The sequence below is a fragment of the Microcaecilia unicolor genome, chromosome 3 (assembly GCF_901765095.1).
Source record: "Microcaecilia unicolor chromosome 3, aMicUni1.1, whole genome shotgun sequence".
Taxonomy (NCBI): domain Eukaryota; kingdom Metazoa; phylum Chordata; class Amphibia; order Gymnophiona; family Siphonopidae; genus Microcaecilia; species Microcaecilia unicolor.
In genome coordinates, this window is record NC_044033.1 from 311,447,648 (window position 1) to 311,470,387 (window position 22,740).

At 47.1% G+C, this 22,740-nt stretch overlaps 1 protein-coding gene across 1 annotated transcript in view; it reads left to right on the forward strand.

Annotated features, from left to right (window-relative positions):
* LOC115466794 overlaps positions 1–21,619 on the forward strand; it is a 182,552-nt gene extending 160,933 nt beyond the window's left edge. Inside the window, exon 11 of the mRNA XM_030198315.1 lies at positions 20,943–21,619. Within this exon, the coding sequence (XP_030054175.1) occupies positions 20,943–20,953 (11 nt within the window). The 3' untranslated portion in view covers positions 20,954–21,619. The remainder of the gene's footprint in view (positions 1–20,942) is intronic.
* Positions 21,620–22,740: the final 1,121 nt, after the last annotated feature.

The window sequence follows — 22,740 nt, forward strand, 5'->3', positions numbered from 1 at the left end:
GTACGCTTCCTTGATGTCTAAGGATGCCAGGTACTCCCCTGCCTTCACTGCCGCTATAACAGAGCGGAGAGTCTCCATGCGAAAGTGCCGAACTTTCAAGGCCCGATTGACCCCTTTGAGGTCGAGGATAGGCCGTACAGAACCTCCTTTCTTTGGTACCACAAAGTAAATGGAGTAACGTCCCTTGCCAAGCTGATTTTCTGGCACCGGAACGACCGCACCCAGGCGGATCAGATTGTCCAAGGTCTGCTGCACTGCCACAGCTTTGACCGGAGACTTGCAGGGAGAGAGTACAAACCCGTCTCTTAAGGGTCGGCAGAACTCTAGCTTGTAGCCGTCTCTGATGACTTCCAGCACCCAAGCGTCTGAAGTTATTGTGGTCCACTCGCCCAGAAACGAGGACAGCCGTCCTCCAATCTGCACTGGGGCGTGGACCAAGGCCCCGTCATTGGGTACGAGACCCTGGGGGAGGACCGGAGGGAGCACCTCCGGGACGGCGGTCTCTGCGAAAGGAATGCTGCTTGGGGGAGAAGTTCCTCTTGAAGGAAGAGGAGGCAGAAGAGCCCGACCTGCCCGGGCGGTACCGACAAGCTTCCTGAAACTGTCCTTTGGAGGTACCGGGGCGAGTACTAGCCCGAGCCCTGACCTCTGGTAACTTCTTGCCCTTAGACGTGCCGAGATTGGTCACGATTTTGTCCAGCTTGACCCCAAAGAGCAGCTTGCCTTTAAAAGGCAATCTAGCCAGGCAGGATTTAGAGGCGTGGTCAGCAGACCAATGCTTCAGCCAAAGCCACCGCCGCGCAGAGATTGTCTGAGCCATGCCTTTAGCTGAGGCCCTCAAGACATCATACAGCAAGTCTGCCAAATAGGCCAAGCCCGATTCCAGGGCCGGCCAATCAGCCCTCAAGGAATGATCCGAGGGGGAAGCCCGCTGCACCATAGTCAGGCACGCCCTGGCCACATAGGAGCCGCAAACTGAGGCCTGCAAACTTAAAGCAGCCGCCTCAAAGGACGACCTTAAGGCCGCCTCCAATCTTCTGTCTTGGGCGTCCTTTAGGGCCGTGCCACCTTCCACCGGCAATGCCGTTTTCTTAGTCACCGCAGTGATTAAAGAATCCACGGTAGGCCACAGATAGGCCTCACGTTCACTTTCAGGCAAAGGATAGAGGCGGGACATAGCCCTAGCCACTTTAAGGCTCGCTTCCGGGACATCCCATTGAGCCGAAATTAAGGTGTGCATGGCATCATGCACGTGGAAGGTTCTAGGCGGGCGCTTCGTCCCCAGCATAATGGCAGAACAGGGGCTGAGGGAGAGACGTCCTCCGGAGAGGAAATCTTCAAAATGCCCATGGCCTGCACTAACAGGTTGGGCAAATCCTCTGAGCTAAAGAGCCGCGCTGCAGAGGGGTCATCCGCTCCATCCGAGCGGGGATCCGTCTCCTCCAAGGAATCCGCAAAGGACCGTTGGGAGAACTCAGAAACGCTGCCCTCATCTACATCGGAGGAGACAAAGTCCTCCAAGGCCTGGGAATCAACCCGAGGGCGTTTACCTCCGGGGGCCTCAACCTCTTTACCAGACGAGGGAGCAGGGGCAGCGTTTTGCATAAGGAAGGCCTGATGCAGCAGCAAAACAAACTCGGGGGAGAAACCCCCCAGACTGTGCACTTCCGCAACCTGGGCTACAGCCCTAGACGCACCCTCAACCGGTTCTCGCAAGAGCGGGGGAGAGACATGCTGCGCATCCAAAATGGCGTCCGGCGCGACACTCCGCGAAGGAGCCGCGCGGGAAGAACGGCGCTTAACTTTAGCCGCTTTTGTGCCGTCACCCAAATTAAGGGCGTTCATGGCATTAACGTCTCCCACCTCAAGGGCAGCCCAAGAAGAAGCCGTCCGAGCCGCGTGGCCGGCCAAGATGGCGGAGGCGAGCAGCGGGGGATGGGCGTTTATGGCGGGAAAAACCGCCACACCGGAGGAAGGACCGGGACACTCATCGGTCACGAAACTGTCACCCAACAAGGGCGAATCAGACTTTAAGACCCCCGCATCCCCTCTAGAAGTGCACAAGCGATCCGGGGAGCGACTCTTTGCGCCCTCGCCCTCCGACGCCATAGGCCACGTGGAGATCAATCGGGGAACCCCCTGCCCGCTATAAAAAGGTAAAAATTACCTGCTTTCCGCTCCGAGCTGTAACGACCTGGTGTCCCAGTGAGTAGCTGCAATAAACGTTTAAATAAATGTCGAAATAAACGCCTTTAAGGACGTTCAAAATTTTTTTTTTTTTTTTTTTTTTAACGGAGCCAGTGGGAGGGGGGAGAAAAGGAGGGACCTGGTGCCACCAGGTTTGCACTTGCTCAAGAAGAGCCCTCAACCCCAGGCACTCAACAAAACCTAAAAATTAGGCTTGGAGGCCTAGCCAGAGCTGCTGCTGTGTGTGACCACCACCTGCTGAGATAGAGAACATACTGAGGAGTTTCCGGCAGCACATGACCACATATAAGGAGGCAAAAGTTTGCTCTCTATCTCCACCTGCTGGTAGATGGACACAACCCACCAGTCTATGGATTGATCAGCATGATGATATGGAAGAGGAAGAATTCTGCTTAACACTGGCAACAGAGGAAACCCATATAGGTGGTCTGTTTGCCAGTGTTGTAGAACAGCATCCAGACTCTTTGCACTGGGGTCCTTCCAATGATGTGGAATGGGCGGGTTGTGGGCGTTTTACAAAAAAAAAAACAACTATGCGCACTATTATAGAATACAGCCGATCTGCGCCTAACTTAGGCGCATATATTTAAGCCTGGTTTTAGGTGGTCTAAATGGGTGTGCCTAAATTTTAGGCACAAGAACGGCACTTGAGCGTATTCTATAAACTACGCATAACTTTATGCATACTTTATAGAATCACGCTAACCGCGTGGTTTTAAGGCACTTTTTTTAAGGCGCCTTATATAGATTTTCCCCTTAAGTCGAAACACATCCTTCCTCAATTAGGCAAATGACCTTGGAATGAGCTGATGCCTTCACCTGGGGAGGTTCTGGGTCTGGTCTTAAGCAGGGGCGACAGGGGCGATTGCACAGGGCATTGCGCTCCTAGGGACCCTGCATCTCTGGCATGTGTCCTCCTGTCTCAAAAGACCTCCCTGCTCTGTACATTAATGTGTATCCACATTTCAGTAGAGAGCATCAGGCAGTGGTAGCGATTTTCATATTCTGTCAGCTGCCAAGCCCAGAGCCTTCTCGCTACTGCGTCTCCACCCCCTTCTAATGTCACTTCCTGCTTCTGCAAGGGCAGGATGCAGCAGTGAGGAGGCTCTGGGTTCGGCAGCTGACAGGATATGAAAATTGCTGCCGCTGTCTGCTGCTCTCTACTGCAATGTGGTGGATGCATATCAAGGTATGGGGTGAGGTGGGGTTCCGAGAGCTCCTTTTTAAACTGATAAAATATGGCTTATTGGTGGCGTGGGTGGGCGAGGCCTGGGCCCACTGAACTGGTCTACACAGGCCCCACAATTGCTAAGATCAGCCCTGGACCCATGTCTGACGCAGAGCCAGTAGGAAGGATGCATTTGGGCCCTGAAGACCATCATGGATTCCGCCTGGATCAAATCCATTGAGCCACTTTGGCAAGGTGTGATTCCCAAAGGCACTGAAGTGGCACTGTCCCACAAGAGGGCCTCCTAAATTAAGAGTACCAAGCTTTGGATCCACTCTGAAGCCCCCCCCCCCCCCCCAGCCCAGGTAGGTCAGGTGAAAGTAGTTCCCCTGCCACATGGACTGCAGCACCTACTAGTGCAGCACTGATAAGGAAGCAAAGGAAAAACCGGTTGCACTCCTTCCTGCCATTCCCATTGGGATTGCAGGACTTGTAGGTTAGTCAGAAGCAAAACTGGCAGCACCCCCCTACCCCAGCCATTTCCATCGAAGGAAACAGGCCATCACAAGCTGAGCACAGAGAACAGCTGTATTATACTGCCAGTTCCCACAGGCAGTGTAGCATCTGCCAGCCAATGTGCTTGACCATGCATTTGGCCTGTCCAGGCTGGTGTGCTCCTGACTGTGACCTAACACTCCTGGGCTCCCGAGGTGATAGTGTTTTTTTTTTTCTCCACTTTTTCAAAGCCTTAAATCTTGCTTATTCACCCCTCCCCCATGCAATTTCTCTGAACAGCAGGGAAATAAAAGCCTGGAAGCTCAAATCCTCCTCCTTTTTTTTTTTTGTTGTTGTAAGATCTAGACTACTGAGACACAGGGCAGCCACATCCTGCAGACAGGGGCCTCATGGGGACAGAGCCTAATCACCGCCCAGGAGGCACATTGTGCTTGCTGGGGGCTGCAGAGCCCTAGCTCTGCACTCAAGTGGCCCTAGCTAATGGACTGATTGTAGCAGCGATTCCGTTGGGCTTGACCACTGCACAGCGCCAAAGGACCTGCCTATCAAGGAGATATGTCTACTGTAAATATAGAAAAAAAGTAGCCTTTACCTTGTTCCCCCCCCCCCCCCCGTTTTTTCCTCCAGGGAGGGGGGCATCTTGTAGAGGACAGGGAGGTACAGAGGTCTCAGGGCAGCACAACACTGACACCTTTTAGTTAAAATGTTTAAAGGGTTTTAAAACGCTTTCACAGATACTCTGAAGCAGTAAGAGGGTGTGGGGAGTTGGTGAGTCAGACAAAGGAGCTTGCTATTAAAGTTTCACGAGGTTGAATCTGTGTGGAAGGGGCAGGGAAACCTTTTACAAGCCTTCCGATTTGCTGTCTGAGAGCCCAGAGTAAGCTGAGAGCTAGAGGAGGGACAGTGTGGAAGACAGCCAATAGGAGCAAGGATCTGCTAAAGGGCACGAATTTGGACCTATGAAGTAGCAGGGGGCATTCTGACCCTTAGATTGGCGCGAATTTCAAGCCAATCCAGGGGACAGGGGGGTGGAACAGAGAAGTTTTAGTGTACAGAGGGAGGAGAAGAAAGGGAAGACGAGAGACCATGGATGATGCAAGTGTGGCCTGAGAGAAGAAATCGGACTCAGGCAGAGAGGGGCATGCTCAGGCAGGCTGGATGAGGATAAAATCCAATCAAGACAAAAAAAAAGGGGACAGCTGCATGAGAAGGAGATAGATCCAAGCAGGAGTGAACTACAGAGGAGGCATGCTGTAGCCTGACGAAGAGAGAGAAACTTGGTGAGTCCTGTGAGGGCACTCAAGCAGAGGGAGAAGCAGAAGGGGAGGAGAAAGGGGGTCTGAGCGAGCTGTGGGCAGAAGAGGAGCTGTAACAGTAGTCACAAGAGGCCATTCTTCGGGCAGAGAGGAGCAGAGGGAGAAGAGGGGAAGCTGAGACGTGTTGGGAGCAGTGCAGAGCAGCTTGGTGAGGTCCCTGAATCCCAGAAGCCCACCCAGCTCATCCCTCTGTATGTGTGCTTGCCTGTCCAGAGCAAAGGAGAAAGCTAGCCTTGTGAGTGTCTGTCTTGGAGAGAGAAGAAGCCCCATAAAGGGAGAGAGACATCCCCCCCCCTTTGCACTGAGTGCCCAGACTAAGAAGGAACTGTTTCTTTGAGTGCCTGCCTCAGGAAAATACCAGAAGCCTGTCCTGGGAAGAAAACTGTCCAGCCTAAGCCTGCCCTTGAGCCCTGAGAGGGTCTGCATTTAAGAGCCTGCCTGCCTGCCTTTGAGATTTAGTTTAGCAGTCCATCAGTGTGATTAGGGGTGGTTGTATAGCAGAACAAAAAAAAAGGGGGTCATGTTTTGGGCGGCTGAGAGAGGAATTTCCCCTGCTTATCTTTTTATTTGAATCTAGTTAGTCCACAAGTTCCACAGAAAGTTGGGGTTTTCCTTTTTTTTTTTTAGTTTTTTTGAGTCAGAGCAGTAGGTAACCTGGAGTTCCTGAGCCAGTGAGCTGACCTCGCCAACCAAGGAGATGTGGATGTGGAGAAGACCAAGGTACCCAACGCAAGAAAGCAGCGATGCTAGCGAAGATTTTGATATACCGGTAACCTTATTGTGTGCACACAAACTGAAATTATATATATATATCAGTTCCGAGTGCAATAATTAGAGCTGTATACATGTTTGGGATGTTTAGTGTTATTGCAGAAGTGGGGGTGGGGTCTTGGTAACTGTGATTGTAATTTTGAACATGTTATTATCTTTATTTTCTTTGTAACTTACCACAAAGTATTTAACACCTTGCACTAGCTTTATTTAATACCATCAAAGCTTAACAATTGGTACCAACATTTAGGAACATAACCAACAAGTGTTTCTATTTATTTTATCATTTAATAAACCTTTAATATTTCTTTTCTTGTTAAATCCCTTGGTTGTGTGGAGTTTATTTGGGAACCCTATTTGAAACTGTGACATTCATATATATTTATTTCTTTAATTATTGTAATTTACCTGCTCCACGACTAGGGGGTTTACACTAGGACCAACACCAGCCTGACCACCCTTACTATCAACGGGAGGTACAGAAATACTGGCAAGTTTCAGTACAGCACAAACCTATATCCTGCTGTAGTCACTGAAAGTTTCAGTGCTCTACCTCCATCTGCAGGTAGGAAAATGGAACATAATCCCACTTGTCCAAATTGGTGTGGCTCGGATGCTAAGAAAAAAATCTTAACAATAAAACAAAAATTAAGGTGGTAACTTTTTTTTTTTTTACTAATTTAATTCTTTGACTAGGAAGGAGGTTTTGGCCTTCAAAAGCTAGTCAAAATGTATTGGTCCAATAAATTATCACCTTATATTTCTATTTGGCTTTAATTTTAAGTTTAGCTTTTGATATATTCACACTTCACTTGCTATCTTTATATTTTACACAGTACAGAAGGTAAAGTTATGGTGTTACACGGTATGGCTTCTTGGAATTTGTTTAATTTTTGGCTACATATTTCTATTTTTCATTTTGTGGTTATCTATTCTATACTTGTAAGGGTCTATCTGTGTATGTGTAGGATCTATTTGTACTAATCTGGCTTCTTTAGTTTCGTACTATCAAACATTCTGGTCTGATTTGGGAGACTATACATTTGCTTATTTTATCCTAGTATCACTGTATGAAGTAAAAAAATTAAACCTGGGTATAAAGGTGTATTAATCTTTACAACATCCACATATCACAATTTGAACCTTTTCATACATTGAGCACGTCTGAAATATATAAAAAAAAATCAGAGCAACATGTGCCAATTAGTGTATCCACACAAAGGCACTTTCTTAATCACTGCACACTTCCAAATTGGGTAAATTGCATAATTCAAAAACTTAAATTTTAAGAACTTTACAGTCCTTCACAGTTCTCAATCAAAATACTTGTTAGCCTCCTTGGGATTACTTCTCGCTATATGCTACTATATATTTGTCCCAGAGTTGTATTCTCTTTTCCGGAACCTTATCAGCTTCCTTGCACCTACTGGTACTCTATATATATTCCCGGAGTTGGTACTCTCCTCTCTGGAACCTGTAAGCCACATTGAACCTACTGCTATGCGGGAAAATGTGGGATACAAATGTAATAAATAAATAAATAAAATCTTGTTTTAAGAAGACAGTGTATATCAGTCCATACTCAATGGAAATACCTTCACCAATATTTGGCAATTTCATATGCAGCAAATGCCATTCAAATTTTGTTCATTTTCCTTTAGTAAAATCCTTTACTACCAGCGATGGGAGTTAACTGAAGAGTCAAATGATCAGTGAAACTCTGATCCTTGTTGAGGCAATGAACAACATTTTTTTTGGATATTCAATTTTAATGATGATGGGAAAAGAACAAATCTGGACTTGTGCAGTGATTGAGTGCATTTGTATGGAAACACTAGTTGGTACATGTTACTCTGAGCAATTTCACGCTTCTCAGTTCCTCACTCTAACATCCTCCTTCAACCTCCAGCTGTGCTTCACCACCCCTACTCACCAAAATGGCCATTGTCTTGACCTCGTCCTCTCCTCTTCTGGCTCACCCTCCAATTTCCACGCCTCAGCTCTTCCTCTCTCTGATCATCACCTGATCACCTTCACACTTCATCACCCCCCCCTCAGCCCCGCCCAACATTAACCACTACTTCCAGGAATCTCCAGGCTATTGACCCTCCCACCTTATCTTCTAGTATTTCTAATCTCCTCCCCTCCATCATGTCCTCCAAGTCTGTCGACAAGGCTGTCTCCGTTTACAATGCCACTCTCTCCTCTGCTCTGGACACCCTCATGCCATCCATCTCCCGTCCCACAAGGCGTACTAATCCCCAGCCCTGGTTGACCCCTTGCATCCGTTACCTTCGCTCCTGCGCCCGATCTGCGGAACGCCTCTGGAGGAAATCTCGTACCCATTCAGATTTCCTTCATTACAAATTCATGCTATCCTCCTTCCAGTCCTCCCTATTCCTTGCCAAACAGGACTACTACACCCAATTGACCAATTCTCTCAGCTCCAACCCTCGTCGTCTCTTCGCCACCCTTAACTCCCTCCTCAAAGTGCCCTCCGCTCCCCCCCCCCACTCTCTCCTCAATCACTGGCTGACTACTTTCGCAACAAGGTGCAAAAGATCAACCTTGAGTTCACTACCAAGCCACCTCCTCCTCTTCACCCTTCAACCCTCTCCGTCAACCAACCAACCCTGACCTAAACCGCCCGCCTTCTTTCCTCCTCGAAATGCACCACTTGTTCCTCTGATCCCATCCCCACCAACTTACTTAACACCATCTCTCATACTGTCACCCCTCCATCTGTCATATCCTCAACCTCTCTCTCTCCACTGCAACTGTCCCTGACACCTTCAAGCACCCCGTAGTCACACCTCTCCTCAAAAAACCATCACTTGACCCTACCTGTCCCTCCAACTACCGCTCCATCTCCCTCTTACCCTTCCTCTCCAAAATACTTGAGCGCCGTTCACAGCCGGTGCCTTGATTTTCTCTCCTCTCAGGCCATCCTCGATCCGCTTCAATCCGGTTTTCGCCCTCTACACTTGACAAAAACAGCACTCTAAAGTCTGTAATGACCTGTTCCTTGCCAAATCCAGAGGCCACTATTCCATCCTCATCCTCCTCGATCTATCCGCCGCTTTTGACACTGTCAGTCATGATTTACTTCTTGCCACACTGTCCTCATTTGGGTTCCAGGGCTCTCCTAGTTCTCCTCCTATCTCTCCCACCGCACCTTCAGAGTAAACTCTCATGGATCTTCCTCCACCCCCATCCCGCTTTCTGTTGGAGTTCCCCAGGGATCTGTCCTTGGACCCCTTCTTTTTTTCAATCTACACCTCTTCCCTGGGCTCACAGATCTCATCTCATGGTTTCCAGTATCATTTTTATGCTGATGACACCCAGCTGTATCTCTCCACACCAGACATCAACGCGGAGACCCAGGCCAAGGTATCAGCCTGCTTATCCGACATTGCTGCATGGATGTCCAACCGCCACCTGAAACTGAACATGGCCAAGACCGAGCTTATTGTCTTTCCACCAAAACCCACTTCTCTTCCTCCACTCTCGATCTCAGTTGATAACACCCTCATCCTCCCCATCTCATCTGCCCGCAACCTCGGAGTCATCTTCGACTCCTCCCTCTCCTTCTCTGCGCATATCCAGCAGAAAGCCAAGACCTGTCCCTTCTTTCTCTTTAATATCAGCAAAATTCTCCCTTTCCTCTCGAGCACACCACCCGAACTCTCATCCACACTCTCATTACCTCTCGCCTTGACTACTGCAACCTACTCCTCACTGGCCTCCCACTTAACCATCTATCCCCCCTTCAATCCGTTCAGAACTCTGCTGCACGTCTTATATTCCGCCTGAACTGATATACTCATATCACCCCTCTCCTCAGGTCACTTCACTGGCTTCTGATCAGATACCGCATACAGTTCAAGCTTCTCCTTCTTACCTACAAATGCACTCAGTCTGCAGCCCCTCATTACCTCTCTACCCTCATCTCCCCTTACGTTCCCGCCCGTAACCTCCATTCACAGGACAAATCCCTCCTCTCAGTACCCTTCTCCACCACCGCCAACTCCAGGCTCCGCCCATTCTGCCTCACCTCACCCTATGCTTGGAATAAACTTCCTGAGCCCTTACGCCAAGCCCCCTCCCTACCCATCTTCAAATCCTTGCTCAAAGCCCACCACTTCAATGTTGCTTTCGGCACCTAACCTTTATACCTTTCAGGAAATCTAGACTGCCCCAATTTGACTGCCCCTACTTGACTGACTGTACATTTTTCCTTTAGATTGTAAGCTCCTTGAGCAGGGACTGTCCTTCTATGTTAAATTGTACAGCGCTGCGTAACCCTAGTAGCGCTTTAGAAATGTTAAGTAGTAGTAAAGCTGCCTTTTCTTTGGTAGGCCCTTATTGTGTGATCCTGGAAGTTGGTGCTATTGCAGTATGACAGAATTGATTTATAGGCCCTGACTGACTTTTGTGAGGTTTTGTATTACTTCACAGTATGTCTAGTTCTGGACTGTGGATTTAGCTCACACCTTTCTCAGTAGTATTGAGGGAGCTTAGAGGTTATGGCAGGCCCTTTTAATGATTTGTTTAATAAATCCTTAGAGACGAGAGAGGTTCCAAGGGATTGGAGAAGAGTGGATGTGGTCCCTCTTCACAAAAGTGGTGACAGAGAAGAAGCTGGGAATTACAGGCCAGTAAGCATCACTTTGGTTATTGGAAAAGTAATGGAAGCGATGCTGAGGGAAAGGGTAGTGTATTTCCTGGAATCCAATAGGTTACAAGATCCGAAATGGCATGATTTCACCAAAACTAAATCGTACCAAATGAATCTAATTGAATTATTTGACTGGGTGACCAGAAAATTGGATAGAGGACATGCGTTGGATGTAATTTACTTAGATTTCAGCATAGCCTGACATGGTTCTTCATAGGAGGCTCTTGAATAAACTTGACAGGCTGAAGTTAGGACCCAAAGTGGTGAACTGGATTAGGAACTGGTTGACAGACAGATGCCAGAGGATGGTGGCTAATGGAGGAAGGTAAGGTGAGTAATGGAGTGCCTCAAGGATTGGTGCTGGAGCCGATTCTGCTCAGTATATTTGTGAGCAACACTGCCAAAGGGTTAGAAGGTAAGTTTGCATTTTTGTGGATGATACCAAGATTTGTAACTGAGTGGATGCCCCGGAGGGAGTGGAAAACATGAAAAGAGTTAGAAGAATGGTCTAATGTTTGGCAATTAAATTTCAATGAAAAGAATTGCAGAGTGATGAACTTAGGGAGTAGAAATCCAAGGGAGCTGTATGTGCTAGGAGGTGAAAGATTGATATGCACAGATAGGGAGAGGGACCTTGGGGTGATAGTATCTAAGGATCTGAAGGTGACAAAAGTGTGAAAAGGTGGTGCACATAGCCAGAAGGATGCTAGGTTGTATAGAGAGAGGTGTAACCAGCAAAAGAAAGGAGGTATTGATGCCCCTGTACAAGTAATTGGTGAGGCCCCACTTGGAGTACTGTGTTCAGATTTGGATGAAGAAAGATTTGAAGCAGTCCAGAGGAAGGCAACAAAAATGGTATGGGGCTTGCACCAAAAGATGTATGAGAAGAGACTGGAAGCCCTGAATATGTATACCTTAGAGGAGAGGAGGAACAGGGGAGATATAATACAAACATTTAAATACTAGAAAGGTATTTTCATGGAGAGAGGTGGTTGGTGAAGAAAAATACTGTGACTGAATTCAAAAAGGCGTGGGATGATCACAGAGGATCTCGAATTAGAAAATGAATGGTATTAAAAAAAAAAAAAAAAACCCTTAAATGGTCGTATGTGTTTTTGAATGTCGAGTGGCGCTTTAGATGACTACTCTGGCTGTGAAGAACTAAGGCTAGTGCTGGCCAGGATTGTACGGTCTGAATCCTGTATATGGCAATCTGGTTTAGGAAGGGTTGGAGAAGGCTTTCATAGAAACTCCAGTAATTTGGAATGTGAGGAAAAGGCCGGGCAGACTTTAACGGTCTGTGTCCTGCAATTGGCAATACAGATTTGGATAGGGTGGAGTGGGCTTTGACGGCAACTTCAGTAGATGGCAACTAAGGACAGGGTCGGGCAGACTTCAACTGTCTATGTCCCAGAAATGCCAAAGAGAGACTATGATCAAGTATTTTTGTATCACATTGCTGGTTTAATTATGACTTAATGAGTGTGACTGTTGGGCTGACTGGATGGACTGTTCAGGTCTTTATCTGCCATCATTTAGTATGTTACTATATAGTAGTTCAGTGTGAATTACTTTCAGGTACAATATTTATATATTTCTGTCCCTGGATGGCTTACAATCTAGTCTGTACCTGAGGCAATGGCAGGTTAAGCAACTTGTCCAAGAGCTCAAGGAGAGGCAGTTGTATTTGAACCTTGCCTTTGCTGGTTCTTAGCCTGCTGCTCTAACCATTAGGTACAGCTAATACAGAATATATGCTCCAAACATGTTTGGTAACTGAACAGTAAAGACCAGCAGAGCTGAAGCCTGGTGGCCTCTTGGAAACCTACCAAAAAATTGATAGGCAAATCATTTTATGGCTGTCAGCAACAGAATTTGTTACAGTACTGCTGAACAACGTCCAACATAGCCAGCAGGAAGATGAAGGAATGGGGAACTAGGGCCATATGGTACAGTACCTGCATATATTTCCAGAATACTGCAAATACTTTACTGTTTAATATTATACTTTTGGTGTATTATTTTTTTTGTTGGCACAATTTTCCTAGAGGGGATTCAGCAGTTTGCATATTACCATAAGTAACAGAGGTACTTGGGAGCAGTGGCGTAGCTAGGTGGAGCGGCCACTCCCCCAAACGGAGTTCTGCTGGCGCCGGCGCCTATTCTTTTTTTCGTTGTGTAGCACTGAAAATGTGTGCCAGCGCCGGTGGAAGTCCACTCTCGCTCTCCCTGTGCTGTCAAGCTGGCTGCACCTGGCTACGCTTCTGCTTGGGAGACAGCTGGCATGGGAGTGGCATGGTGAGGGGAGTTTCCTGCTGTGTTCAGAAGTTTCCCCACTATCCACTTACTGGTAGCATAGGTGTCACCCCTTCCCCCCCCCCCCCCCCAACACACACATATACATACACACACACATCCCAAAGACTTAAATTTGCCACCCCCCACTTCACTGAGTTACTGTCTACACCTTCTCTCCCACTGTCAAGCACTGCACAGTTGTGCTGAAGGAGCAGGGATTTTATGTTCCTCTTCAGTTCAGATGCATTAGTCTCAAGTACTAAAATCTCTAGAGCTACAGAAACGCGGGAGGCCTGAGGATATGCTGAGCTTCCATGACTGCAATGACCCCAAGGTAGAGGCTCCATGGCAATATATAATTCACACTAGTAAAAAAGGTGCGTTTCTGACACAAATGAAACGGGCGTTAGCAAGGTTTTCCTCGGAGTGTGTGTGAGAGACAGTGAATGTGCGAGTGTGTATGTGTGTGTGTGACAGAGAGTGATACTGGGTGCGAGTGTGTCTGTGAGAGAGAGAGTGTGTGTGATTCTTCTGTCTCCCCTGCCCCCCTCCAGCCACCCAGTGATTCTCCTCTCTCCTCTGCCCCCCCCCCCTCCAGCCACCCAGCGATTCTCTTTGCTCCCCTGATTACCGCTGTCGAAGGGGCCGCGTTATTGAAAGCCCTGCCTATCTGTAGCCTTCCTTTCGAGTTCGTTCCCTCAGTCCTGCCCTCGCGGAAAGAGGAAATGATGCAGAAGGCAGGACTCTGAGGGAACGAACTTGAAGGGAAGGCTGGAGACGGGCAGGGCTTTCAATGATGCGGCTGCTTCGACGGAGGTAATCAGGGGAGCGAGGAGAATCGCTGGGTGGCTGGAGGGGGGAGCAGGGGATCAGGGCTTGCTCCCAGTTCTTTTTTGTCACTGCCGTTCAGCTGTCACTGGTGTCCACGAGGGGCTGAAGCTGCTCCCGCGGTAAGTTTCTGTCACAGATTGACAGAAGCGTCCTCGAGATCAACGTCTCAGCCCTCTTGTTTATTTTGGTCGCGTGCTTCCCGCCTCCCTGCTTCGAATAGGAACATCTCCTGATGTCAAGCAAGCAGGCTTCTACTGTGGGAGAGTGACGTCAGGAGATGGTTACGAATGCAGGCAGAAACATTGGAACATTGCAGGAGCAAATTATTATATTAGATGATTGACAGTTTACACTTATGCAGGGCTACATGCTGTGTTTAGGCATCATGTTTTAGAACCAGAGCCCTTACAGTAAAGTAATCCAGGGTGGGATGTCATAACTGAATTTTTTTTCCTGAGTTTTGGATCTATTTCATTCAGTTCTGTTACAGTATTAGTGCATGGAACCTGTGGCAGTCAGCTAGGAAGAACTAGCACTATAGAGCCTAAAATTGAGCTCAGAGGCTAAGTGACTTACAGTCAGTGTGTGGTGGAATTGGGAAGGGTCTCTTAATTTACAAGTTTGGGCTCTAACTACACTACCACATTGGCTATCAAACGTTTGCTTAAAAAGCTACAAAAGCTCTTTGTGTGTGTGGTTTATTGAAGAAAAACAATAAAATGACAACGCAGTCCTTCTCTACTTTGGCACTTCGTTTGTCAGCATTGCGGATGCTATATCTTTGGAGGTTTTTGCCCTCATATTTGCATTTTGTCATCTGTGGCTGATATAATTTGACTCCTGATGTAGGCACACATGGTGCTGAAACACAGGCTTGTGATAGGAAAACTTGGTTTTGTGATTTATTGCATTTTTTCCCATCTATTGCAAGTATGTTTTGATCTCTGGTTTCCCCCACTATCGGTTATCTATGCATGTCCCATGTCATCAGGTTCTGATGCTGTTCTTGGTCCCCACCACAGCAGCTAGGAGGCCATTCCATGTCTTTTACCACAGTCTGTTAAAACCATGTTTCCCGGGAGGAAGTGACGTCACGAGGCTAGATGGCTGCCTGAATATCTAGCTCCTGCACCTTCCCACACCATTGAGCTACCATCCAAGCTAATCCATCACAAAATTGCTATCTAATTACCTGATAAAAGAGTGAGGCCACTACTGAACACGATGAGCAAAACATCGGGGTCGCAGCAGCGTAAGGGGGAGCGATATTCCACTCGACAGTTGGCGAAGGGCCTGTCCCGTTACGAGTCCCCAGAGTTGCGGAGGTCATCTGACTCTGACACCGCATCCTCCCACACTGATCAGCGAAGTATCGCTTCAAAAAAGAAAACTCTGTCAAAAGACTTAATGAAATGCCTGGAGGCGATCCGGGAGGAAATCAAGGCTTCACGACTGGAGATTCTGGAGCACGTGGATATCATTAGCTTAGACTTAAGGGAGCTGGGCGGACGCATGGAGGCCCTTGAAGAGCGAGCGGAAGAACAGGCTGACACTACTGTGGCGATGGAAGCGCGCGTATCCCAATTAGCGGAACAAGCAGAGGACCTACAGTATAAACTAGACGACCTCGAAAATCGGGGTCGTCAGCACAACTTGAGATTCCGTAGGGTACTGGAGAGCGGAGGCGGAGAGGATGTCCCCACCATTATACGTACATTGTGTGAGCAGATTCTGGGCGAAACGTTTGCTCCCGGTGAGATACTGATTGAACGGGCGCATCGGTCCTTGGGCAAGACCACGGGAAACAGACCTCGAGATATAGTGGTGTGCTTTGTGTCATACCCTTTTAAGGAGAGAGTTTGGCAGCAGGCCCAAAAACAAACCACGTTGGAATATAATGAGGCACGGGTCACTGTTTTTCAGGATCTCTCGATCTACACTTTGGCGCAGAGAAGGGTAATGAAGTCTGTTCTCGAGATTTTGCAAAAGGAAAAGATTACTTACCACTGGAGCTTCCCCTTCGCGGTGTGCTTTGAGCTGAGAGGCAAACAGTTCCGGTTTCGCTGAGTTATGGATGCTTGGCAGAGCCTTCACGAAGCGGGCCTAACTGCAACGGCGACTCTACCGGTGGGGCTGGCGCCAGTTACGCAAGCAAAGCTCCAGAAGTGGAAATGAGTTGGGCAGAAGTCGTCGAAGCGTGGGACCTGAATAGGCTTGAGCAGTGATGGATTCTAAACAATTGCTCAGTGCTAAGGCCATGGGGCATGAAACAAGATTTGGACTTTGGACACTGTTAAAGTGGTAACTATTATGGATGTGGTGGTAGTAAATGCTTTAGGTATCAGATGATAAGGGTGTGTGGTGCAGTGGGGGGTGGGCGGTTAGTCGGGTCTGTGTGTAACTTTCTCTGCATATCCCATTCAGTGCCGGCTGGCACTGTCTGGTGGGTGGTTGGAAGGGGGAGGGGGGTGGAATGGGGGGGGGGGGGTCAACTTGGTGAGTGCATTGTGTGGGTGGATGTGGGAGGCGGGATGGTGTGGAAGGGTAGGGATGGGGGAGGGGGATAAGTTATGGAGAGGACAAGGAGAAAATGATATGGATAGAGGAGATCTGAAAGGGGAGACAGTTTTGATAACAGTAATCAGTAGTGTAGTCATGTGGATTGCGCAGTTTAGGCTGCAAACTTTAAACGTGTGCTCTTTTTGAGTTGACTGATGAGTATGGACTTAAAAGTATTATCATGTAATGTTAAGGGCCTTAATATGCCTCAAAAACGCCAAAAACTCTATAAAGAAATGCAACAGCTCAAACCACACGTGGTTCTTTTGCAATAGACACACCTTCGGCTAAGTATGAAAGGCTTCTCTCCTGCTCGGGCTACCCTGGGGTCTATTGCACTTCTGCAGAGGCCTCTAAAACCTGTGGTGTGGCAATTATGATTCATTCATCTGTGGGGGCCCAGGTAATGGAAGTTAAGAAGGACCTAGGAGGACGCTTTATTTTTTTGCATGTTCAAATACAACAGGTGGACTTAACGATAGCATCTGTGTATGCCCCTAATTCTGGGCAAGTAGAGTTTTTTTGCTAAGGTGAAGAACTCCCTGGCAGGGTTTGTAAAGGGCTCTCTAATAATGGGGGGTGACTTTAATGTAGTTATGAATCCTACCCAAGACTAATCTGGATCTCCTAGAATTGAGGGGGGGGGGGAAGAAAGAGGCGTTGGCTTTAGAATCTCTGGTGCGTTCCCTGGGAACCCTAGACTTGTGGAGGTTGACACATATGGCGGATAGAGACTACACGTTCCACTCCCGGGTTCATGATTCCTACTCGCGAATAGACTACATATTTGTGGATGTTGCGTTGGTAGAGAGGGGGCCAAATGCGGGTTTGGGTAGTGCGACTTTCAGATCACGCCCCTGTGTGGGCCCACTATCCGGGCTGAAATAAAAGACAGTAGATGGACCTTAAACACTAGCCTTCTGCAGGAGCCAGAGGTGGAGGCAGGCTACCGAACAATGCTGCAAGAGTACCTATAGCTTAACATAGACTCGGGACCCTCTTTTGCAACCATTTGGGATGCCATAAAAGCGGTTTATAGGGGCTACTTTTTGCAAGTTGCTAGCAAGCATGCTAGGGTACGCAGGTTACAAATAGCACGCTTCCTGGAGTGTATACACCAATTGGAGGGTCAGCATAAGGTAGATTGGTCCCCCCAGATAATGCAACAGCTGAGTGGGGAACGGATGAAGTTGGATTCAATTTATTCGGAACAACTCAATATGGTGCGGGCACGGTACAGGGCAGGAGCATATGAATTTTCCAACAAGGCAGGCCGGCTTCTTGCAATTAAGCTACGAAGACAAAAGGTAGATCGAACGGTGAAACAAGTGCGTGATAAAAGTGGTTCAGTGTTATTTACATCTGAACAGATCCGTATTCGTTTTGTGGAATTCTATACAGCAATATATGATCAGGAGATACATCCCTCTACGGCCGCTATTGAGGATTATTTGGAAAATTGTACGCTTTCCCCCTTGGCTTATAGGCATCGGGATTTGCTTGATGAACCAGTTACACCACTCGAGGTGCAGGAGGCCATTAAAGGTCTACCATCCAATAAGTCTCTTGGGTTGGACGGGCTTTCTAATGAATTTTATAAGAAGTTTGCCCCTGAGCTGGCACCGTTACTCGCTGACCTTTTTAACCAGGTGGGAGCTGTGGGGACCTTGCCTTCTTCAATGATGGAGGCATGGATTGCGGTGTTGCCCAAACCAGATAAAGATCCTGCGGATTGTGGTTCGTATTGGCCTATATCGGTTCTGAATGCTGACGCAAAAGTATTGGCAAACAGACTTGGACCTACAATGCTGAAACTTATTCACCCGGACCAAGTGGGATTCGTGGCCCACCGTAAGGCCATGGATAACATCAGACGTACTTTGGACCTTATGTTCTTTGCTAAGAATAGCCAAAAACCACTGTGCCGCCTTAGCCTAGACACTGAAAAGGCCTTTGATAGGGTCCATTGGCCCTTTATGCATAAGGTTTTGGAGGTAATGGGGTTTGGTAATCAATTTAGGGGGTGGATTCAGGCATTCTATGCAGCTCCTAAGGCGCGTGTCCGAGTAAATGGGAGTAATTCTGCTTTATTCATGCTGCATAGAGGGACACGACAGGGATGCCCGCTCTCACCGCTACTGTTTGCTATGGTCATGCAGCCCTTTGCAGCACGAGTGCGGTCAGACCCGGGCATCTCTGGGGCCCGAATAGCGGACACAATGCACAAGATGGCCCTTTTTTGCGGATGACATTTTGTTGTATGTTTCCCGCCCGGTGACTACTTTCCCTACCTTAATGCTTCTCATGGAGGAATATTCCGCAGTGTCAGGGTTTAAAGTCAATATGTCGAAGTCCGAAGCTCTTAATGTTACGCTCCCGGTGGATGTAGTGGCTTCCATGAAAACATTAGCACCTTTTCATTGGGCCTCTAAGCGCATCAAATAACTTGGAGTAAATCTACCATCCGATTTTTCTGAGCTATTTGCAGTTAACTACAAGGGGTTGGTTAGTAAGATAAAGGCTGACCTTGAAAGATGGGGGGGGACCATGAGTTTTCCTGGTTTGGGCGGATAGCAATAGTTAAGATGAATGTGCTGCCGCGTCTACTATATTTATTTCAAGCTCTGCCTGTGATGATGCCCTGGCGTTTTCTTGCTTCCCTACAAGATTCTCTCATGTGTTTCGTCTGGGCAGGTAGGCGACCGCGTTTAGCACGTAAGCTTCTTTACCAAGAAATGAAAAGGGGGGGGGGGGGGGGGGTTGGGTGTCCCGAACCTTGCTTGGTACTATAGGGCCGCACAGGGGAAGGCTGCTATTGAATGGTACCAGGAGTATCCCGATAGGCAGTGGGTGCCTATGGAACAGCATTCATTGGGATAGACGCCACTGGGGGCGCTTATGTGGCTGCCTAGGAAGTTTTGGGAGCTGGGGGAGGGGGTGTGTCCGTCCATATGTGCCACGTTCCACTATTGGGATAATTTATTTCCCAAGGGGCAATGTACCCTGACACGAATGTCCCCCATTGCCTTTAATCTGCTGTTCCTGCCCGGGACTGTGGTTGGGCCTTTTACGAGGTGGTATAAGGAGGGCTTGAGGACCTGGGGTCAATTAGTAGAGAATGACTCGTCATTTGCGACACTGCAGGTCAGGTACTCTGTTGGGGAGGAGGATGAATTTGCATACCATCAACTTCACTATTTCCTTAAAACAAAGGCGGTCTATCAGGTATTAAAGCGGGAAAAATTGGAGCTGGAGGAGATTTGTGGTAAATTTGTCTCCTCGAGGGGCCTGATAGGTCATATATACAAGCGCATTAAGGCGCAGGGCGCCAGCTATACTTTACATAGGTCAAGCTGGGAGTGGGAACTTGGAGTGACCCTGGGGGGGGGGGGGGGGTCTGAGTGGGAGAGAATAGAAAGAGAGGCTGTGGGTGTGTGTCTCCACGGGCCTCTCAAGGAGAATGCGGTGAAGGTGCTATTCCGGTGGTACCTTTCTCCAGACCGTCTTAAGTGCATTTTCCCAAATACCTCTGGTTGTGCTGGAGGGGTTGTGGTCAAAGGGGGACTATGGGGCATGTGTGGTGGGAGTTCTGTCAAAATCCGAGTGTTTTGGAAATCAGTCCAAGTAGGCTGCAGAAATGGGTAGGGGGTGCGGTTCCTTGGAACCCTGAGTTTTTCTTGTTTACTGCAAAGATGGTGGGCCTCAAACTGCATCAACGGGTCCTGGTAAGGCAGGCTTTGGGGGCCGCACGGGTAGTTATAGCAGCACTGGAAGCAGTCAGGGGTCCCTTCAATTACAAAATGGCATAATAAGTTGAAATATATTTGTGAGATGGAGCGGCTGCTCGCTGAAAGAAAACGTCAGTTGAGCAGATGGCAATCCATTTGGGAAACCTTTTCTATGGATTGAGCATACATTGTCTACTCTATGAGGGGAGTGTTTTGGTGGGAAGGGAGGGGGGTAGTAGGGAGCAATGGGGGAGGGGGTGGGATTGAGGGGGCTCAATTGTTAAGTAAAAGTTACAGAAGAGAACTTAAAAATTCTGAAGTTTCTTGAGGTTCATATTTGGAATTTCTGGATGATGTATTGGGGTGAGTTGGGAATTACATATTTGTATGTTATAAGAACAGTAGCATTATATCTTACCTAATGTGTATGATGTCATATGGTTTTGTTATCCTGTTCAATAAAGACTTCATGCAAATAAAAAAATAAAAAAAAACATGGGAAACAAGTCCAGTCCTAGAGTAACCTCTTGCCAGTCAGGTTTGCAGGATATCCACAATGAATATGCTTGAAAGACATTTGCATATAATGGGGGGCAGTATGTGCAAATCAAGTCATGCATATTCATTGTGGCTATCCTGAAAATCACTGGCAAAGGGCTCCAGAATTAGACTTGGGAAACACTGTGTTAACCAAACCAGCATTCTGGATTAGGGATTTTTTTTATCTTTAACCTGAATCCTGACCGCTGCCCAATCTGCGGAAGGGAAGGGATTGATTCTGGCTGAAGACAAACAAATTGACACATCTGCAGCCTAATTTTCTTAACATTTTAGTGAAAATGATTTGGTTTAATTTTTTTCCCTCTTAGGTACCATGTAGGACTGTATGGTGCTCTATGTGTGCTCCTGGAATACTGCGTGGGGAGAACAAGTTTTATGGATGACTATCGTCTTAGAGCCCATTTCTCGCTGGTTTGCATTTTTCCTGTGTTTAAAGCCCAGTGCCTGTATTTGAGGTGGTTTTATTTATTTCCTCCCTAACACTACCAAAAACCAGGGAATGTGTAAGACTTTTTACCAAAACTACTGTTGAGGAAATGAGGATGGTGACAGTTTAATTCTTAAGCTGGTTCAATTAAATATCACACAGCCTGAAATCAAGAGCTATCATAGACTGCAAAGGACAGTACAGTCTCCAAAATAAATTCTACACTTCAGTGAGTTACTGCTTGAAAAGCCTACTTTTAAAATACAAGCCGGGCACTGGGATATTTTTACCTTGTTCAGATTCTGGTTGACGTGAGACTGTTTGAACTATCTAGTTCCTTGGATGTGGTTTTATCTTTATGTATCCACTGCATGCCTTGTGATTGCTTTAACTTTTTGAGGTGATTTTTCTTTAAATTATATTGACTTCTAAACTTTGTACACTGTTTACAGAAAATGTTTTAGCAAACTTCTTATATACTGGTTCCATACTCCCAATTCTTGGTTATCCAAATCTTTGTACACAAATGTAGCATAATAAAAAACAAAACAAAAAACATGTATTTGTATGTTTTGCAAGTGTTGCTGTTTTTCATTCTTCCCTAGGGTAATGTTTTGTGGGCATTAAATAGACAAGGTGTAGTGAAACTGGTGTAAAATCTGTAATATATACTTCACATTCAAAATATGCAAAAATAGCGACAATGGGGATAGCCATCAGACATTGTAGCACAGCTGTGCTCAAAATATACTTAATTCTGCAAATACATTCTATTAGCTTTTTGAATATTTCTTGGGTGACTCAAGTAGTTTCTGAAAGCCTATTTTGTAATCAAAATAAACCTGGCAGTAAATCACTTCTGACACAATGGCAAAAACCAAGCTATCCAATGCTGAAGAAACACAAGCTATGGAGGAGAACAAATAGGGTGAAAATGAGCATTTTGCGTTTATCTTGCTGCAGGCCACTGAATTTAAGCTACCTTATTTCCTCGTGCATTTATCCTGAATGAACCAAGTTCTGGCAGTCTCCTAGAAAACAAATGGCTGTGAAACTGCAGGGAGCATGGTTTGGTGGTTTCTCTATGAGATCTAAGGGCAAGAAGACAAAAACACCTGTCCACACTTCATAGTTTTACTTTATTATTGTAAACCACTTAGATATGTTGATTGGCGAGTAGATCAAAGGATACAGACAACTGAGGATCAAACATAGGGGAGAGGTTACAATAGAGGATCTCTCTATATAAAAAGCAACACCAACGTTCTATGAAGCCTCCAGCCGGAAGTGTGAAGGGGGCGAGATATCCGGTTTCCCTATGAGTGTCTGCCCTGCCCTCTCTGTAACACAGTCAGTGAAGGAAAACAGCAGAGCACGAAATCAAATCGCTGGCTCTGTAACAGTGAAGGACTCAGAGGGGGGAGGGGAGAGAGGCCAGAGGGCAGGAACACACACACTCCCACATGCACACAAAAGAAAACATTGCTAGCCACCGTTTCATTTGCATCAGAAACGGGGCTTTTTTACTAGTGTATACATAAATACTATCCAATAATCACATTGTCTTCATACAAAGAACCTACATTTTGTAGTATCTCTTATAGAAAACTAGTAAAAAAGCCCCGTTTCTGATGCAAATGAAACAGGGGCTAGCAATGTTTTCTTTTGTGTGCATGTGG